A 20916-nucleotide genomic window follows, 5' to 3' on the forward strand; every position below is an offset into this window, starting at 1 on the left:
AGCAACATTCCATGTAGAAGTCGGCCCTTGCAGATCACCAATGTGGCCGCGCAGGCTTCTGCTTCTGTGAGTCTGACGTCCTGCATGTACGTGCAGGACGTCAGACTCACAGAAACAGAAGCCTGCGCAGCCTTCTACATGGAATGTTGCTACTGGAATAGCAACATTCCATGTAGAATCTCCAATAGTAGCAACATTCCATGTAGAATCTCCAATAGTAGCAACATTCCATGTAGAATCTCCAATGGTTTCTATTTTACTGTCATAGTAATGCTTGAATGTTTTCACTTATATACACTGTCAGCTAGCACATTTGCTTATTTCCGATCTGAGGAAGAAGGGCAACCTTCGAAAGCTAATCAAGAAATGTATTAAGTTATGTCCAATAAAAAAGGTATCATCTTATTTTCTTTGATTTCTATTGATAACCTTAAGAGTGGACTAACACGGCTACCACACTCCTCTACTTGTAACTTTCAAAATCCTTTTCAATAAAAACTCAAAGTTAAAAAAAAAAAAAAAAAAAAAAAGGAAGAAGGAAGACCAAATGACAGCTGGCATGGTTAAAAAGTGAGGTGGAGTCCTTGGTCTGTGAGGGGAGCCACAGCAGAATCAACGCTGTTGCTCCGAAAAAAAACTGTCTGTTGCCACAAAAATGTAGTTTGCAGTCCTGGGTGTCAAGATACACCACCAGTATACTGGCACTGGCGCAATCAGGTACATCAATTGTTAACTTGGGAGGCGAAGAGTTCTTACAAACGTAAAACTCATTTTCTGAAGCTTTGGGAGCCTTATTTGTCCTCTCTGTCTCCTAGGGAAAGAAGTTTAGTACTTAATGTGTTGCGATTGCATTATTTTTCTGATCAGTTCTCTCCTTGAATGCAGACTCCATGTTAGGTGGGTAGAGGGTAAGGTAGTATGATGTCATTGGTTTCCCTTCGCAGATGGTCTTGTGGGGTCATAAGAACCCAGACCTCACGGGGCCCGGAAAGGGAGATTTGTTTCTGTATCTGGGGATAGGTGGGTGGTTGTAAATCAGGTTTGGGAATTAAGGTGTGGGGGGGTGGGGGGTTGATACTATGCTCATTACTAAATTACAAATAGTATTACAACATTGGAGGGTGAGACATGGGAGAAGGGTGTAAATTGTGAAATAATTTGCTGACGGCCTTCTTTAATGGCTTTCTTCTATTAGTTTGGTTAGGTCAACCATTATTTGTTGAGAAATAGTTTTATTTGTTATGCACAAAGTAGTCAATAAAATTATTGAAATATAAAAAGTGAGGTGAAGGAGGCTATTAGACCTAAAAGAAAATCCTTCAGAAAATGGAAGAAAGATCCAACTGAAAATAATAAGAAACAGCATAAGAAATGGCAAGTTAAATGAAAAGCGCTGATTAGGAAGGCAAAGAGGGAATTTGAAAAAAAATAAAAAGATTGCATTGGAGGAAAAAACATAGAGGCGTATTTTCAAAGCACTTAGACTTACAAAGTTCCATAGTAACCTATGGAAGACTAAGTGCTTTGAAAATTAGCCCCATAGTAACATTCTTTTAGGTATATTAAAAGCAAGAGGCAGCAAAAAAATTGTTTGGACCACTAGATGACCGAGAGGTAAAAGGGGCAATCAGTAAAGACAAAGCCATAGCGGAGAGATTAAATTAATTCTTTGCTTCGGTCTTCACCAAGGAAGATTTGGGAGAGATACCTGTGACAGAAATGGTATTCAAAGCTGATGAGTCAGAGAAACTGAATGAAATCTCTATAAACTTGGAGGATGTAATGGCGCAATTTGATAAACTGAAGAGTAGAAAATCTCCTGGACCGGATGGTATTCATCCCAGAGTACTGATAGAATTTAAAAATTAACTTGGAAAACTGTTAGCAATATGTAAATTAACTTTAAAATCAACCATGGTACCAGAAGATTGAAGGGTAACCAATGTAATGCCGATTTTAAAAAAGGTTCCAGAGGAGATCTGGGAAATTATAGACCGGTGAGCATGACGTCAGTGCCAGCCAAAATGGTAGAGAATAAAGAACAAAATTACAGAGCATATTCAAAAGCATGGATTAATGAGTCAAAGCCAACATGGATTTAGTGAAGGTAAATCTTGCCTTACCAATCTATTATGTTTCTGTGGATAAAGGTGAGGCAGTCGATATTGTGGATTTTCAAAAGACATTTGACAAAGTAGCTCATGAAAGACTCCAGAAAAACATGGAGAGTCATAGGATAGGAGGTACTGTCCTAATCTGGATTAAAAACTGGTTAAAAGACAAAAAAACAGGGAGTAGAGTTAAGTGTTCAGTATTCTCAACGGAGAAGGGTAGACAGTGGGAGGGTTCCCCAGGGGTCTGAGCTGGGACTGCTGCTTTTTAACATAGTAACATAGTAGATGACGGCAGAAAAAGACCTGCACGGTCCATCCAGTCTGCCCAACAAGACAACTCATATGTGCTACTTTTTGTGTATATCCTACTTTGATTTGTACCTGTGCTCTTCAGGGCACAGACCGTATAAGTCTGCCCAGCACTATCCCCCACCACCGACTGCTGCTTTTTAACATATTTATAAATGATCTAGAGATGGGAGTAACTAGTGAGGTAATTAAATTTGCTGACGACACAAAGTTATTCAAAGTTGTTAAATCACAAGAGGATTGTAAAAAAAATTACAAGAGGACCTTACAAGACTGGGCATCTAAACGGCAGATGACGTTTAATGTGAGCAAGTGCAAAGCGATGCATGTGGGAAAGGAATCCGAATTACAGCTATGTAATACAAGGCTCCATATTAGGAGTCACCGACCAGGAAAGGGATCTAGGTGTTATCGTTGATGATACATTGAAACCTTCTGCTCTGTGTGCGGCGGCGGCTAAGAAAGCAAATAGAATGTTAGGTATTATTAGGAAAGGAATGGAAAACAAAAATTAGGATGTTATAATGCCTTTGTATCTCTCCATGCTAATGCACCTCGAATACTGTGTGTAATTCTGGTCACCGCATCTCAAAAAAGATATAGTGGAATTAGAAAAGGTATAGGGAAGGGTGACGAAAATGATAAAGGGGGTGGGGATGACTTCCCCATGAGGAAAAGCTAAAGCGACTAGGGCTCTTCAGCTTGGAGAAAAGACGGCTGAGGGTAGATATGATAGAGGTCTATAAAATAATGAGTGGAGTTGAACGGGTAGATGTGAATCGCTTGTTTACTCTTTCCAAAAATACTAAGACTGGGGGGGGGGGGGGGCACGCAATGAAGCTAGAAAGTAGTACATGTAAAACGATTGGAGAAAATATTTCTTCACTCAACGTGTAATTAAACTCTGGAATTTGTTGCCAGAGAATGTAATAAAAGCAGTTAGCTTAGAGGGGTTTAAAAAAAGGTTTGGATGGCTTCCTAAAGGAAAAGTCCATAGACCATTATTAAAATGGACTTGGGAAAAATCCACTGCTTATTTCTAGGATAAACAGAATAAAATGTATTGTACTGTTTTGGGATCTTGCCAGGTACTTGTGACCTGGATTGACCACTGTTGGAAACTGGATGCTGGGCTTGATGGACCTTTGGTCTGTCCCAGTATGGCAATCCTTACGTACTTAAAAAAAATTGCACACAAGAAGTGGCCTTACCATGGAGCAATAGAGAGGCATAATGCTATTCTCTGTTTTATTCTCTATTTATTTCTTAATTATTCCTAACATTATTTGCTTTTTATGGCCGCAACACAAAGCAGATTTCAACATATTGTCAATTACAACACCCAAATCCTTTCCCTCACTGCAAATTCCTAAATGTGAAACCCAGCATCCTGTAGTTATAATTTGGGTTATTCTTCTGGATAAGCACACCATTTTGCATTTGCTCAGATCAACAGTACAGCCACATTTAATCTCTATATTAAAGACAGTCTGCTTTGTAGTCCCAGTTTTATGGACTGCCATTGTGCCAAGTGAAAAGCTGAAAGGTGCACTTGGCTTTGCACACTGATTAACCCAGCTTCAGTGCTAAATTTTCTTTCGTGCACAAGCTACCAATCAGCAAAGCTTAGTATACAGACCAGTGCACAGCATGTTTAAAATCAATGGTAACATGGTTTTTGGCAATTCAGATGAAGAAGTGCACAGAAGACCAACACCAGAGCTTTAACACCAGGTCTGAGGAAGCATAAGAGGAGAATTTCATGCCTGTTTCTTCCCTGTATTGCAAACAAACCATAGGTGGGAAGAGTGCTGGAAGGTGAGGAGTCATGGCTCTGTGCTCACGTATGCTCACAAAAAAATTGTATGCACATGCATAGTGGGTACTAATATATCTACACATGTGCTGGAATGCTATTATACTAATAAATGATGGTATAGAATCATTTATTCATACACAAATGTATGCACATAAAGCTGCTTATTTGTGCGCAATACATGACTGCTACCAGTGTGACCTATATGCGCTTGCATCCAGTACGCTTTCCCATGTTAGTTCACATTTTTGCACAAGACAGGTTTACATATTATTTGGTTACTGCATTGATGAGCAAAACATATTACTCGTGGTATGAAGCCGGCTCTAATCAGCAGCCGAGAACGCAGTTTTTTATATCTTCTGGCCTTGCACTGCTCCCTTTTTTTCTTTCACTCTACTGGAACTTACTGCTACCCTTTGAATCTACCCCAAGCATGCTACGAGTCTGTCAGGGTTCAATTACTATTACTTTTGCAGGTATCTCCTGTAGCATTATGTAACAGGCTTTTGGTAGCATCTCTCTGAAGCCTTCCTGTTTGTCAACATCCTCAGGAGACTACAGCCTTAAAAACAAATTTACATTAGTTACAATTAAAACATCTAACTACTACTACTACTTATTTCTATAGCGCTACTAGACGTACGCAGTGCTGTACACTTGAACATGAAGAGACAGTCCCTGCTCAACAGAGCTTACAATCTAATTAAGATAAACAGGACAAATAAGGGATAAGGACAAAGAGGAGCAAGATTCCAGAATCCCAAACACTACTACTACTACTTATCATTTCTTTAGCACTATTAGATGTACTCAGCGCTGTACACTGAACATGTAAAAGATAGTTACTGCTACTACTTATCATTTCTATAGCGCTACAAGGCATATGCAGCACTGTACACCATACACCATACACAAAAAAAGACAGTCCCTGTTCAAAGAGCAGGTAAACTGACAGAACAATTAACGGTAAGGGGATAAATAGGTGAGGATAAAGGACAGGGCAAGTGAGTAGTGGTTAGGAGTCAAAAGCAGTGGTAAAGAGGTGGGCTTTAAGTTTGGACTTGAAAACGGACAAAGACGGGGCTAGACGTACAGGCTCGGGTACTCTATTCCAGGTGTGAGGTACAGCAAGATAAAAGGAACGGAGTCTGGAATTAGCAGTAGAGGAGAAGGGGACAGATAAGAGAGATTTATCTACAGAACAGAGTACCCGAGGGGGGGGGGGGGGGATGTAGGGAGAGACAAGAGTGGAGAGGTACTGGAGAGCAGCAGAGTGAATGCATTTATAGGTCAGTAAGAGAAGTTTGAACTGAATGCGGAAATGGATAGGGAGCCAGTGAAGTGACTTAAGGAGAGGTTTAATGTGAGCGTAACTGTCTTGTCTGTCTGTATTATTTAGATTGTAAAAGCTCTTTTGAGCAGGGACTGTCTCTTTATGTCAGGTGTTCAGTGCTGCGTGTGTCTGGTAGCGCTATACAAATGCTAATAATAATAATAATAAATTATAATAATAGCAACTTTGGTGGAAAATGAGTACCTGCTTGATAAAGCTTACAATCTAATCAAAACAGACAAACAGGGCAAATAAGGACAAAGAGTAGCAAGATTCCGGAATCCCAAAGACTACTAGTACTACTTATTTCTATAGCGCTACTAGACGTACGCAGCGCTGTATACTTGAACATGAAGAGACAGTCCCTGCTCAACAGAGCTTATAATCTAATCAGGACAGACAAACAGTACACATAAGGGATAAGGACAAAGAGTAGCAAGATTCCGGAATCCCAAAGAGTAGCAAGATTCCGGAATCTCAAAGAGTAGCAAGATTCCATGAGGAATCCCAAAGAGTAGCAAGATTCCATGCAGAATCCCAAAGAGTAGCAACATTCCAGAATCCCAAGCACTACTGCTACTACTTATAATTTCTAAAGCGCTACTAGACGTACGCAGAGCTGTACACTTGAACACGAAGAGACAGTCCCTGCTCGACAGAGCTGACAATCTAATCAGGACAGACCACCAGGACAAATAAGGGATAAGGACAAAGAGTAGCAACATTCCGTGCGGAATCCCAAAGAGTAGCAACATTCCGTGCGGAATCCCAAAGAGTAGCAAGATTCCGGAATCCCAAAGACTACTACTACTTATCATTTCTAAAGTGCTACTAGACGTACACAGCGCTGTACACTTGAACATGAAGAGACAGTCCCTGCTCGACAGAGCTTACAATCTAATTAGGACAGACAAGACAAATAAGGGATAAGGACAAAAAGTACATAAGTACATAAGTAGTGCCATACTGGGAAAGACCAAAGGTCCATCTAGCCCAGCATCCTGTCACCGACAGTGGCCAATCCAGGTCAAGGGCACCTGGCACGCTCCCCAAACATAAAAACATTCCAGACAAGTTATACCTAAAAATGAGGAATTTTTTCCAAGTCCATTTAATAGCGGTCTATGGACTTGTCCTTTAGGAATCTATCTAACCCCTTTTTAAACTCCGTCAAGCTAACCGCCCGTACCACGTTCTCCGGCAACGAATTCCAGAGTCTAATTACACGTTGGGTGAAGAAAAATTTTCTCCGATTCGTTTTAAATTTACCACACTGTAGCTTCAACTCATGCCCTCTAGTCCTAGTATTTTTGGATAGCGTGAACAGTCGCTTCACATCCACCCGATCCATTCCACTCATTATTTTATACACTTCTACCATATCTCCCCTCAGCCGTCTCTTCTCCAAGCTGAAAAGCCCTAGCCTTCTCAGCCTCTCTTCATAGGAAAGTCGTCCCATCCCCACTATCATTTTCGTCGCCCTTCGCTGTACCTTTTCCAATTCTACTATATCTTTTTTGAGATACGGAGACCAGTACTGAACACAATACTCCAGGTGCGGTCGCACCATGGAGCGATACAACGGCATTATAACATCCGCACACCTGGGCTCCATACCCTTCCTAATAACACCCAACATTCTATTCGCTTTCCTAGCCGCAGCAGCACACTGAGCAGAAGGTTTCAGCGTATCATCGACGACGACGACACCCAGATCCCTTTCTTGATCCGTAACTCCTAACGCGGAACCTTGCAAGACGTAGCTATAATTCGGGTTCCTCTTACCCACATGCATCACTTTGCACTTGTCAACATTGAACTTCATCTGCCACTTGCACGCCCATTCTCCCAGTCTTGCAAGGTCCTCCTGTAATCGTTCACATTCCTCCTGCGACTTGACGACCCTGAATAATTTTGTGTCATCGGCGAATTTAATGACCTCACTAGTTATTCCCATCTCTAGGTCATTTATAAATACATTAAAAAGCAACGGACCCAGCACAGACCCCTGCGGGACCCCACTAACTACCCTCCTCCACTGAGAATACTGGCCACGCAATCCTACTCTCTGCTTCCTATCTTTCAACCAGTTCTTAATCCATAATAATACCCTACCTCCGATTCCATGACTCTGCAATTTCTTCAGGAGTCTTTCGTGCGGCACTTTGTCAAACGCCTTCTGAAAATCCAGATATACAATATCAACCGGCTCCCCATTGTCCACATGTTTGCTTACCCCCTCAAAAAAATGCATTAGATTGGTGAGGCAAGACTTCCCTTCACTAAATCCGTGCTGACTTTGTCTCATCAGTCCATGTTTTTGTATATGCTCTGCAATTTATTCTTAATAATAGCCTCCACCATCTTGCCCGGCACTGACGTCAGACTCACCGGTCTATAATTTCCCGGATCTCCTCTGGAACCCTTCTTAAAAATCGGAGTAACATTGGCTACCCTCCAGTCTTCCGGTACTACACTCGATTTTAGGGACAGATTGCATATTTCTAACAGTAGCTCCGCAAGTTCATTTTTTAGTTCTATTAATACTCTGGGATGAATACCATCAGGTCCCGGTGATTTACTACTCTTCAGCTTGCTGAACTGACCCATTACATCCTCCAAGGTTACAGAGAATTTGTTTAGTTTCTCCGACTCCCCCGCTTCAAATATTCTTTCCGGCACCGGTGTCCCCCCCAAATCCTCCTCGGTGAAGACCGAAGCAAAGAATTCATTTAATTTCTCCGCTACGGCTTTGTCCTCCTTGATCGCCCCTTTAACACCATTTTCGTCCAGCGGCCCAAGTAGCAAGATTCCAGAATCCCAAAGAGTAGCAACATTCCATGTGGAATCCCAAAGAATAGCAACATTCCAGAATCCCAAAGAGTAGCAAGATTCTGGAATCTCAAAGACTACTACTACTACTTATCATTTCTATAGTGCTAGTAGACGTACCCAGCATTGTACACTTGAACATGAAGAGACAGTCCCTACTCGACAGAGCTTACAATCTAATTAGGACAGACAAACAGCACACATAAGGGATAAGGACAAAGAGTAGCAAGATTCCGGAATCCCAAAAAGTAGCAAGATTCCATGCAGAATCCAAAAGAGTACCAAGATTCCGGAATCCCAAAGACTACTACTACTTATCATTTCTATAGTGCTACTAGACGTACGCAGCGCTGTACACTTGAACATGAAGAGACAGTCCCTGCTCGACAGAGCTTACAATCTAATTAGGACAGACAAACAGGACAAACAAGAGATAAGGGAATATTAAAGAGAAAATGAGCCACCAAAGCAGTGTATAGGTTAAGTCTGGTTGAAAAGCAAGGAAAGTGATACCTAGGTTTTCCCCTGCTTCGATCCTGGACAGACACTGCATCACCCGCAGTTGCTTTGAGTTCTTCTGCTCCCCTTTCAAAGGCCGGGCTATGAGAACTGGAAAGAGACAAGGCACAAAGGGTGCAGTTAGCATCGGGGACCACCGGGGAGAGGAGGAGGAGGAATAGGAGAGCGGCCACTGACCTCCCATGATGTCCCGGAACTGCTTAAAGTCCTGGTAATTTCCGCTGCCGAAGGCCCTCATGGCCGCGTTAAAGTAAAAGTCCAGGACCCAGGAATTCACTCCCCTCTCCAGCACCTTCTCCACATCCCGCTCGCAGCTCGGGCCCGCCATCACCGCCTACAAAAACAGCAAAATGACGCACACCGGAAAGGGAAATGACGCCACCACGCGCCGGCCACTTCAGAAAGGAAATGAGGTCATCGACGTGCGCGTGGCTGTTCGGGAGGGGATTGGAGGAGGCTTGTGAAAAAAATGAAACAGGTTACTCAGGTCCAGGCTGGAGATTGCGGGACAATCCTGGATTTCTGATCACCTCCCCACTCCCTCATGAGCAGCACCGACTTCAATGGGCAAAAATCTGGCACTACAAATCCCACAATGCTTTGGGACGTACGTAAGCGAAAGTTTATTCTTTGTTTATTTTTGTTTGAATATGTTTTCAGACATTCAATACAAATATTTAAACTTAAAAAAAACAAAACAAAACCCAGGGCTGCCCAAAATCTCCAGCTTGGAACTGGTGAACTTGGCATCTCTCCACAGAGATGCAAAGTTCACCTGTTCCAAGCTGGAGGTTTTGAATGTACGTCCCAAAGCATTGTGGGATTTGTAGTGCCTGATTTTTGCCCATTTATTTGTTGCATTTGTATCCCACATTTTCCCACCTATTTGCATGCTCAATTTGGCTTACAAAGTACTGTGATGGCGATCGCCAATTCCGGTAAGAGAAATACAGAGTGGTCAAGTGTTAATGATCATAGATGACGGAGTATATAAATATTCAAGGAGAGAGAGTTAAGTTTTGCCCAGTTCTGGTAGTAGTTTCGATTGTATGCCTTTGTGAACAGGTTGTTTTTTTACCCATTTCCGGAAGTTTGTTAGATCATGCATTGAGCTAGCCTCAGTGGTAAACATGATCTGGTGCAAGTAATAATGATGTTGCAGCCACTTGTCAACAGCAATCATAATTATCAAATCTGACTTAATAACTGGACTAAGGATACTAAGGAAAACCTGCTGTGCAGGCAGTGTCATTTAGTGAGGATTGGTCCAAACAGTAGTGGAAAGTACAGGAAGTTGCTGCTACAAATGGTATTCAATAATGCAGACTTCAGAAGAGCCACAACTACAGTTTTTATTTATTTGGGATTTTGCTCATATCTTTTTTTAGTAGTAGCTCAAGGCGAGTTACATTCAGGTACGCTAGGTACTGCAGATCCCTGTTCCTGGAAAGCTCGCAATCTAATTTTGTACCTGAAGCAGTAGAGAGTGTAAGTGATTCACCTAAGATCACAAGGAGCAGTGGTGGAATTTGAACGGGGCACTCTTGAATATTAAAGCGAGTGCTCTAACCCAGGACTCGACAAACCCCAGGTGGCCAGGTCATCGTGGTGCCCAGAAATTGCACTCTGGCACCTGGAATTTTTTTTTGCATCTAAACGGTATTTTTTTGGTTGTGGTGCTGTAGAAAAACAGCATATTTCATATTTCCCTGCTTCCCTCTATGCAAGCTTGAGACGCACTGCTCAGGAAGCTTTGGAGCTTTGCGTTTTCAAGTCTTGCAAAACTCTAAACAGCATGACCAATCCAAACTTACTGAACAGCACGGCTCAAGCCCACAGAGAGCCAAGTCACACCATGGAACCAGAAAATATGTGATTTTTTTTTCTGCCAGCAAGGGGAATAGGTGCCAGGGTCCAAGAAAGAAAACCAGATAAAGGCTGGTGGGAAAGGGTACACGAGACAGAGAGAAAAAAACTAGATAAAGGCTGGGGGGTAGATGAGATAGTGGGGGAGGAAAATTTGTTAAATAATGTTCTAACCATTAGGCTACTCCTCCGCTCATAAGTACATAAGTATTGCTATACTGGGACAGACCAAAGGTCCATCAAGCCCAGCATCCTGTTTCCAACAGTGGCCAATCCAGGTCACAAATACCTGGCAAGATCCCAAAATGTACAAAACATTTTATACTGCTTATCCCAGAAATAGTGGATTTTCCCCAAGTCAATTTAATAACGGTCTATGGACTTTTCCTTTAGGAAGCCGTCCAAACCTTTTTTAAAACTCCGCTAAGCTAACCGCCTTTACCACATTCTCTGGCAACTAATCCCAGAGTTTAATTACACATTGAGTGAAGAAACATTTTCTCTGATTCGTTTTAAATTTACTACATTGTAGCTTCATCACATGCCCTCTAGTCCTAGTATTTTTAGAAAGTTACAACCAGTGCTGGGCAGACTTCTACTGTCTGTGCCTTGATCGGGACTAAATAGATATGGATGGGTTGGAGTGTAAATTTTAAGGGGCTTCGACATTAGCTTCAGAACTTTTAGAAGAAGAACAGTGCTGGACAGACTTCTACAGTCTGTGCCCTGAGAATGGCAAGGACAAATCAAACTCGGGTATACATATAAAGTATTGCATACCATGTAAAAAGAGTTTATCTTATTGGGCAGACTGGATGAACCATATAGGTATTTATCTGCTGTCATTTACTATATTACTATATGAGCCAATCTGGCCCATTATCTGGGCTGAAGGTGATGGTGGGGCAGAGATGTAAAGGGAGTTTTTTTTTTCGGGGGGGGGGGGGGGTTGGGGAGTTTTTGAGGGGCCTGTAGAGGGGAGCGTTATATTTAAAATGTTTGTTTTTATTTGTTTTAGTCTAGAGCTTGCTTTGTTATTTACAATGCTGTATTGTGAATTTCAGTGCTGCGCTATATGCCTTTATTTTTGGTTATGATGACATAAGAAAATAAGAATAGCCATATTAGGTCAGATCAATGGTCCTTGTAGCTCAAAATCCTGCTTTCAACATTGTGGCAATCTAGGTCACAAGTACTTATTAGAAACTAGAGAGTTGCACGGGAAAGGGGTTTGTGGGGATTCCTGCGGGGACGGAAGTTCTGCGGGGTTCCCGTGGGGACAGAAGCAGTTCTGCGGGGTTCCCGTGGAAATGTAAGCTACACCTGTACCAGCCTCTCATCTACTGAGTACCAAGTTCTTTGACTGCTGTCTCCTCCTCTTTGCTTTAACAGCACAAATGTGGAAAATTTTCCATTAAGGGGGTGGTAGAGTCACAAATGATGATGGAATTCAAAAAGGCGTGGGATGAACACAGAGGATCTCTAATTAGAAAATGGAAGTTATAAAAAACCTAACCTTAAATGGCTGCATGTGTGTGGATATACAGTGGTGGAAATAAGTATTTGATCCCTTGCTGATTTTGTAAGTTTGCCCACTGACAAAGACATGAGCAGCCCATAATTGAAGGGTAGGTTATTGGTAACAGTGAGAGATAGCACATCACAAATTAAATCCGGAAAATCACATTGTGGAAAGTATATGAATTTATTTGCATTCTGCAGAGGGAAATAAGTATTTAATCCCTCTGGCAAACAAGACTAATACTTGGTGGCAAAACCCTTGTTGGCAAGCACAGCGGTCAGACGTCTTCTGTAGTTGATGATGAGGTTTGCACACATGTCAGGAGGAATTTTGGTCCACTCCTCTTTGCAGATCATCTCTAAATCATTAAGAGTTCTGGGCTGTCGCTTGGCAACTCGCAGCTTCAGCTCCCTCCATAAGTTTTCAATGGGATTAAGGTCTGGTGACTGGCTAGGCCACTCCATGACCCTAATGTGCTTCTTCCTGAGCCACTCCTTTGTTGCCTTGGCTGTATGTTTTGGGTCATTGTCGTGCTGGAAGACCCAGCCACGACCCATTTTTAAGGCCCTGGCGGAGGGAAGGAGGTTGTCACTCAGAATTGTACGGTACATGGCCCCATCCATTCTCCCATTGATGCGGTGAAGTAGTCCTGTGCCCTTAGCAGAGAAACACCCCCAAAACATAACATTTCCACCTCCATGCTTGACAGTGGGGACGGGGTTCTTTGGGTCATAGGCAGCATTTCTCTTCCTCCAAACACGGCGAGTTGAGTTCATGCCAAAGAGCTCAATTTTTGTCTCATCTGACCACAGCACCTTCTCCCAATCACTCTCGGCATCATCCAGGTGTTCACTGGCAAACTTCAGACGGGCCGTCACATGTGCCTTCCGGAGCAGGGGGACCTTGCGGGCACTGCAGGATTGCAATCCGTTATGTCGTAATGTGTTACCAATGGTTTTCGTGGTGACAGTGGTCCCAGCTGCCTTGAGATCATTGACAAGTTCCCCCCTTGTAGTTGTAGGCTGATTTCTAACCTTCCTCATGATCAAGGATACCCACGAGGTGAGATTTTGCGTGGAGCCCCAGATCTTTGTCGATTGACAGTCATTTTGTACTTCTTCCATTTTCTTACTATGGCACCAACAGTTGTCTCCTTCTCGCCCAGCGTCTTACTGATGGTTTTGTAGCCCATTCCAGCCTTGTGCAGGTGTATGATCTTGTCCCTGACATCCTTAGACAGCTCCTTGCTCTTGGCCATTTTGTAGAGGTTAGAGTCTGACTGATTCACTGAGTCTGTGGACAGGTGTCTTTCATACAGGTGACCATTGCCGACAGCTGTCTGTCATGCAGGTAACGAGTTGATTTGGAGCATCTACCTGGTCTGTAGGGGCCAGATCTCTTACTGGTTGGTGGGGGATCAAATACTTATTTCCCTCTGCAGAATGCAAATAAATTCATATACTTTCCACAATGTGATTTTCCGGATTTAATTTGTGATGTGCTATCTCTCACTGTTACCAATAACCTACCCTTCAATTATGGGCTGCTCATGTCTTTGTCAGTGGGCAAACTTACAAAATCAGCAAGGGATCAAATACTTATTTCCACCACTGTATGAAGTAATGCTTAGATGGCGACTCTGGCTGTGATTAATGTTGTGAATTGAGGGGTCCAGAGCCCCCCCCCCCCCAAGAAGGCTGGAGTGACCTTAAATCTGTACCATAATTATACATTAACTAGGGCCAATACCGGGTAGCTTTGTATGGTCTGTGTCTAATATATGGCAATCTGGTTTAGGATGGGCTGGAAAGGGCTTAGACAGCAACTTCAGTGGCAGGAACATAAGGACAGTTCTGGACAGATTTTTACGATCTGTGTTCCACAAATGAGAAGACGCATAAACTGGAGTGGGCTTCAACGACAACTCCAGCAGTTGGAACATAAGGATAGGACCAGATAGACTTTTATGGTCTATGTTCCAGAAACTGAAAAGAAAGACCATAATCAAGTATATAATATCACACTTGTTTATTTAATCATGAATTGATAATGAGTGTGACTATTGGGCAGACTGGATGGACCATTCAGGTCTTTATTTGCTGTCACTTACTATGTTACAATTAATCCTCTTTGCTCCTGGGCTGATGAGCAGACCTCAGCTCTGCCACAGGCACGAGCATCGGATGTCACCTTGCATGTGGTGACCTCTCAGTACACTGTGCCAGTAAATCAGAGACAAATCTTACATGTGCACACCAGAGTGTTCCAAGTTTCAGCTTCCATTCCTTCCTTGCCTATAGTGCTGTGGCTCAAATCCAGAGAGAGACTGAGGGAGCTGACTGGAATTTTCTCTTATGTACCATTAAATTCTGTCCCCATGCAAGTCTGTATTAGAAACCAAAATAGTTGGAACATATGTGTGTGTGTTTATTTGACAGCTTCCTGTACTGTAATGAAATAAAATGTTAAATCCCTAAAACAGCATAAAAAATGATCGTCAGGCAGCGTTTCTGGAAGAGTCAAGCTTCCAACCGGACGAGGTGCACTGAATTGGAGAAGCTTAGGTGGCAGTAAATAAAGGCAGCGTCTTGTCTAAGAACTTAAAGATATTGTCTCCTTTTTGTACACATTCGTCTTGTGAGCTGATAGTTTGTTTAAAGCACGTGGGCATGAGCTGGAAATTAAATAGCCGCAGGTCCCAGGTGACGTCAGCGCGTCAAACCCCTTCAGTTCCGCTCGCGTTCTATTGGCTACTGGTGCAGGAACGCCGCAGACGCAGGACGGGATTGGCTGTTGCTAGGAGTCGGACCGACGCCCATCTCCTGACGCGCGGCGTGCCACGATGTACGGAAGCCGCGTAGCTCAGAGAAGGGGCCTGTGCGCGGCGCGAGATGGTGCAGGAAAGCGGCGATGGCTCCTCGGAAGGAGCGTGTGATCTGGACTCGCAGGTGACCTATTACAGGCTGGAGGAAGTGAGGAAGCGGAACACGTCGGCGGAGACGTGGCTGGTGCTTCACGGGCGCGTCTACGATATCACCCGGTTCGTGGAGGAGGTGAGTTGGGCCGCAGCCCTGTGAAGGGAACCCTCGGCCTTACACCCCCCCCCCCCACTTTGATTAACTATCAGGCAACTAGCTTGCCCCCCCCCCCCCAAAAAAAAAGTAACAATCATGATAATTACACAAACTTTCTGTTCAATTATGTGCTGGTGGTTATGAAACTGCTGCTCTAGGCTGTGGCCCGGGGGAGAGGGTGGGCAATCTTGCCTTGGGCCACCCCTGGTGTCACAGGTTTATTTATTTATTTAGATTTTACATTCAGGTAATCTGGATATTTCTCTCACAATCTAAGTTTGTACCTGAGGCAATGGAGGGTTAAGTGACTTTGCCCAAGATCACAAGGAGCAGCGGTAGGATTTGAACCGGCCACCTCTGGATTGCAAGACTGGTGCTCTAACCACTAGGCCACTCCTCCACTACTGCTACTCTTTGGGGTTCTACATGGAATGTTGCTACACTTTGAAATTCTGCATGGAATCTTGTTATTCTTTACAATTCTAGAATATTTATTTATTTAGATTTTGCTCACACCTTTTTCAGTAGTAGCTCAAGGTGAGTTACTTTCAGGTACTCTGGATATTTCTCTGTCCCTGAAGGGCTCAAAATCTAAGTTTGTACCTGAGGCAATGGAGGGTTAAGTGACTTGCCCAAGATCACAAGGAGCATTTGAACTGGCTACCTCGGTGCTCTAACCACTAGACCACTCCTGCACCCCGAAGAATCTTGATATTCTTTGGGGTTCTACATGGAATGTTGCTACACTTTGAAATTCTGCATGGAATCTTGTTATTCTTTACAATTCTAGAATCTTTATTTATTTAGATTTTGCTCACACCTTTTTCAGTAGTAGTAGCTCAAGGTGAGTTACATTCAGGTACTCTGGATATTTCTCTCACAATCTAAGTTTGTACCTGAGGCAATGGAGGGTTAAGTGACTTTGCCCAAGATCACAAGGAGCAGCGGTAGGATTTGAACCGGCCACCTCTGGATTGCAAGACTGGTGCTCTAACCACTAGGCCACTCCTCCACTACTGCTACTCTTTGGGGTTCTACATGGAATGTTGCTACACTTTGAAATTCTGCATGGAATCTTGTTATTCTTTACAATTCTAGAATATTTATTTATTTAGATTTTGCTCACACCTTTTTCAGTAGTAGCTCAAGGTGAGTTACTTTCAGGTACTCTGGATATTTCTCTGTCCCTGAAGGGCTCAAAATCTAAGTTTGTACCTGAGGCAATGGAGGGTTAAGTGACTTGCCCAAGATCACAAGGAGCATTTGAACTGGCTACCTCGGTGCTCTAACCACTAGACCACTCCTGCACCCCGAAGAATCTTGATATTCTTTGGGGTTCTACATGGAATGTTGCTACACTTTGAAATTCTGCATGGAATCTTGTTATTCTTTACAATTCTAGAATCTTTATTTATTTAGATTTTGCTCACACCTTTTTCAGTAGTAGTAGCTCAAGGTGAGTTACATTCAGGTACTCTGGATATTTCTCTCACAATCTAAGTTTGTACCTGAGGCAATGGAGGGTTAAGTGACTTTGCCAAGATCACAAGGAGCAGCGGTAGGATTTGAACCGGCCACCTCTGGATTGCAAGACTGGTGCTCTAACCACTAGGCCACTCCTCCACTACTGCTACTCTTTGGGGTTCTACATGGAATGTTGCTACACTTTGAAATTCTGCATGGAATCTTGTTATTCTTTACAATTCTAGAATATTTATTTATTTAGATTTTGCTCACACCTTTTTCAGTAGTAGCTCAAGGTGAGTTACTTTCAGGTACTCTGGATATTTCTCTGTCCCTGAAGGGCTCAAAATCTAAGTTTGTACCTGAGGCAATGGAGGGTTAAGTGACTTGCCCAAGATCACAAGGAGCATTTGAACTGGCTACCTCGGTGCTCTAACCACTAGACCACTCCTGCACCCCGAAGAATCTTGATATTCTTTGGGGTTCTACATGGAATGTTGCTACACTTTGAAATTCTGCATGGAATCTTGTTATTCTTTACAATTCTAGAATCTTTATTTATTTAGATTTTGCTCACACCTTTTTCAGTAGTAGTAGCTCAAGGTGAGTTACATTCAGGTACTCTGGATATTTCTCTCACAATCTAAGTTTGTACCTGAGGCAATGGAGGGTTAAGTGACTTTGCCCAAGATCACAAGGAGCAGCGGTAGGATTTGAACCGGCCACCTCTGGATTGCAAGACTGGTGCTCTAACCACTAGGCCACTCCTCCACTACTGCTACTCTTTGGGGTTCTACATGGAATGTTGCTACACTTTGAAATTCTGCATGGAATCTTGTTATTCTTTACAATTCTAGAATATTTATTTATTTAGATTTTGCTCACACCTTTTTCAGTAGTAGCTCAAGGTGAGTTACTTTCAGGTACTCTGGATATTTCTCTGTCCCTGAAGGGCTCAAAATCTAAGTTTGTACCTGAGGCAATGGAGGGTTAAGTGACTTGCCCAAGATCACAAGGAGCATTTGAACTGGCTACCTCGGTGCTCTAACCACTAGACCACTCCTGCACCCCGAAGAATCTTGATATTCTTTGGGGTTCTACATGGAATGTTGCTACACTTTGAAATTCTGCATGGAATCTTGTTATTCTTTACAATTCTAGAATATTTATTTATTTAGATTTTGCTCACACCTTTTTCAGTAGTAGCTCAAGGTGAGTTACATTCAGGTACTCTGGATATTTCTCTCACAATCTAAGTTTGTACCTGAGGCAATGGAGGGTTAAGTGACTTGCCCAAGATCACAAGGAGCAGCAGTGAGATTTGAACCGGCCACCTATGGATTGCAAGACCGGTGCTCTAACCACTAGGCCAATCCTCCACTCCCAAGATTTTATTCAGAATCTTACAGTAGCAACATTCCATGTAGAACCCCAAAGAATATTTATTTAGATTTTGCTCACACCTTTTTCAGTAGTAGCTCAAGGTGTTGCAGGAATTGATGCATGAATTTATGATACTTCAGGAGTCAGACAGCACACCAGAATGAGAGAGAAATCTTCTTTATTTGCCAGCAAACAAAGTAGAACATCAGCATTAAGTCTCTTCTTCTCTTTCTCAGCTCTCTGTGTCTTTGTGGCTTCTGTCTCAGCTGCTTCTCTTCTTATGCTGTCTTCTCCTTCTTCTGTCTGTTCCTTCTGTCCTTCTCTTTCTTCTGAGCTCCTTCTGACGTAAACTGCTTCTTCTCCCACTTAAATACAGTTCTATCTAGCCTAGCCTAGCCCCCTTACTCTCCAATTGGTTAAGGAATAGATTGATTACCTTGCCTCAACCAATCAGCTCTATACAAATATCAGTTACATAGGTTCCAGACATCCTAAACTGACCTGTGACCTGGGGCCTCTCAAACCAGACATTTGGGCTCCAGAACTCCTGCATGTTATTATGATTGATTTCTCATCTATAGCTTAACCTGGATTCACTTAGAGGATAATGGATATTCTTACATTTATTATTCTCATATTCCTAGTACTAACTGCTAACTAAACTCTGGCATTCATTAAAGGGGTCAAGGGCCAGTCTTACTTAATGGCATACATATCAGTTATTACTTTCAAGATCCATTCCTACATTTTACCTATAATTAATCAAGGAGAATAGAGCTGACTAGTCCTGACCTCTTTCACCTATCAGCTCCATACATCAAACCAGCCAGAACTATGGCTAAGTCAAACCATATGTTGATCTTTTCACTGCAGCCCTACTCAGAACGTCAGACAGAGAGTTGAACAGACATTCCACACAGAATTATTAATTTACACAGAATACAGCATATTCTAAAGTAAGCATCCTTATAAGACATATTCTACATACTTATAATGGTCTCTATATCTAAGCTATCTCCTTATAACAAAATCTACATATCAAGAACTTCTGAAATTATTTCAGCTTTAAACTACTTTTAAACTACAGCATGTCTGGCTCATTCCTTTGTTCATTCATAATAGTTTACAGCTGTGCCAGCATTTAGCAATCCATCAATCACAAGGGACAGAGTTTCATTTCTCACTGACCTTTCTAACCTTTTGCTCGGCCAAGCTAGACATTGAAAATAATCTGAACCATCTGGCATTCCTTCACTTTACTTGCAGAGTAAAAGTTAGAATTAACAAATATGATTTCTTAGAATTATTCTTTGCCCACTGCCTCAAAGGTGAGTTACATTCAGGTACTCTGGATATTTCTCTGTCCCAGGAGGGCTCACAAGTTTGTACCTGAGGCAATGGGGGGGTTAAGTAACTTGCCCAAGGTCACAAGGAGCAGCAGTGGGATTTCAACCGGCCACCTCTGGATTGCAAGACTGGTGCTCTAACCACTATTGGCTCATGAGAAATCTTATCACAGAGATACTTCAGCTTCTTCAGTTGAACTGGTTTGGTAGTACTTCTCCATCTATTTTGTAGTCCCCCATTCTGGACCTAAAGGGGGTCATTGCCTGTCTTCAGGTGTCTATGGTCTGTGATTTAGTTGGTCAGGACGTTCCTTACCTTTCTACTTCCTGCGTGTTTCTGATCAAAATGATTAGGAACATGCATGTGTTTTGTTTTTTTTAGGGGGGGGGGAGGGGGTCTATGTCCTATGAGATGTTTTTAGTCCAGTGTTCTTCTGTTTTGGCCTTTTCTAAGGTCATAGTAGTAGTGGTGGATTTTCTTACTTGGACAACCAGGGCTAAAAGTAAGTTATGGGCAAACTAGGCATGTGTCTAGGGCCCAAAGGGAGGCCATGCGAGATATGCTCAGGACCCGGGGGGTTACCAATTGTCTGGATGTTTTCAGGCTTCTACAGCTTTATAAATGAACTTTTTTTGAAGTCAGAAGGATGGCCTGGTGTCTAGATATTTTTCCAGAATTTAGTCCTCAATAGCTCTTCAATCATTTCCTCTATCCTAATGATAGGAAGGAGGGGGTGGTTGCAAGTGCTGTGCTCTGCACTGCACAGGCCTTGGAGAGAGCCAGTGGAACTAGTGAGTGTCCGGGGGGGTGGGATGTAGGAATGTAAGAAGAATGAGGGAAAGCATGAGAGGGCTGCTACTGGTGCAGGCTGAGAAAAAGAGATGACAGCATATCAAGAATATGGTGATTGGAAACCTGGTTGGGGGGGGGGGGCACTGACCATGAGAACATAAACAGTACAGTGTGAAAAGTGACAGAGTACATACATCCACTACTTTGAACAGCAGGCATGTGCATGTGTCTGTATGTCTGAAGAGTGAGGACAGTCTCATGTAAATAGAATGTTTGTTTTTTTTCTGAAATTTTGAGCTGAGGTGGAGAGGTCAGCCTGGGAAATTTACCCAGCTAACTCTTAACTGGGCAAATGTCTTTGAATACTGTCCTAATACCCCCTCTACTGTCTGTATCTTTTCAGAACTACAAGTAATTCCACAAGGAGAAAACAAATATACAATGATTACAGTTCCCTAATGTAAAAGGAAAATATACTGAACTAACCAAAATGGAAAACTTTTGAATATTGGAAAAGAGAGGTTTGGTAATTTTAACAGGCA

The 20916-nt window shown here is 42.7% G+C and overlaps 2 protein-coding genes across 5 annotated transcripts in view; one reads left to right on the forward strand and one right to left on the reverse strand.

Moving 5' to 3' along the window:
• Window positions 1-20916, reverse strand: part of TERF2 (telomeric repeat binding factor 2) — a 90952-nt gene that overhangs the window by 48006 nt on the left and 22030 nt on the right. For 3 of the 4 annotated variants that reach the window (XM_030204657.1, XM_030204659.1, XM_030204658.1), the window contains exons 1-2: window positions 9104-9276; window positions 8921-9016 (exon numbers count right to left, since the gene is read on the reverse strand). In XM_030204657.1, coding sequence (XP_030060517.1) covers window positions 8921-9016; window positions 9104-9254 — 247 coding nt within the window. In that variant the 5' untranslated portion in view covers window positions 9255-9276. Of the gene's footprint in view, window positions 1-8920; window positions 9017-9103; window positions 9277-20916 lie in introns of those variants that run through there. The other variant, XM_030204655.1, reaches the window with a different exon arrangement.
• Window positions 15144-20916, forward strand: part of LOC115470995 (cytochrome b5) — an 88726-nt gene continuing 82953 nt past the window's right edge. The window contains exon 1 of the mRNA XM_030204660.1: window positions 15144-15367. Within this exon, the coding sequence (XP_030060520.1) occupies window positions 15206-15367 (162 nt within the window). The 5' untranslated portion in view covers window positions 15144-15205. The remainder of the gene's footprint in view (window positions 15368-20916) is intronic.

Source organism: Microcaecilia unicolor, chromosome 5 (genome assembly GCF_901765095.1).
Source record: "Microcaecilia unicolor chromosome 5, aMicUni1.1, whole genome shotgun sequence".
Classification (NCBI taxonomy): domain Eukaryota; kingdom Metazoa; phylum Chordata; class Amphibia; order Gymnophiona; family Siphonopidae; genus Microcaecilia; species Microcaecilia unicolor.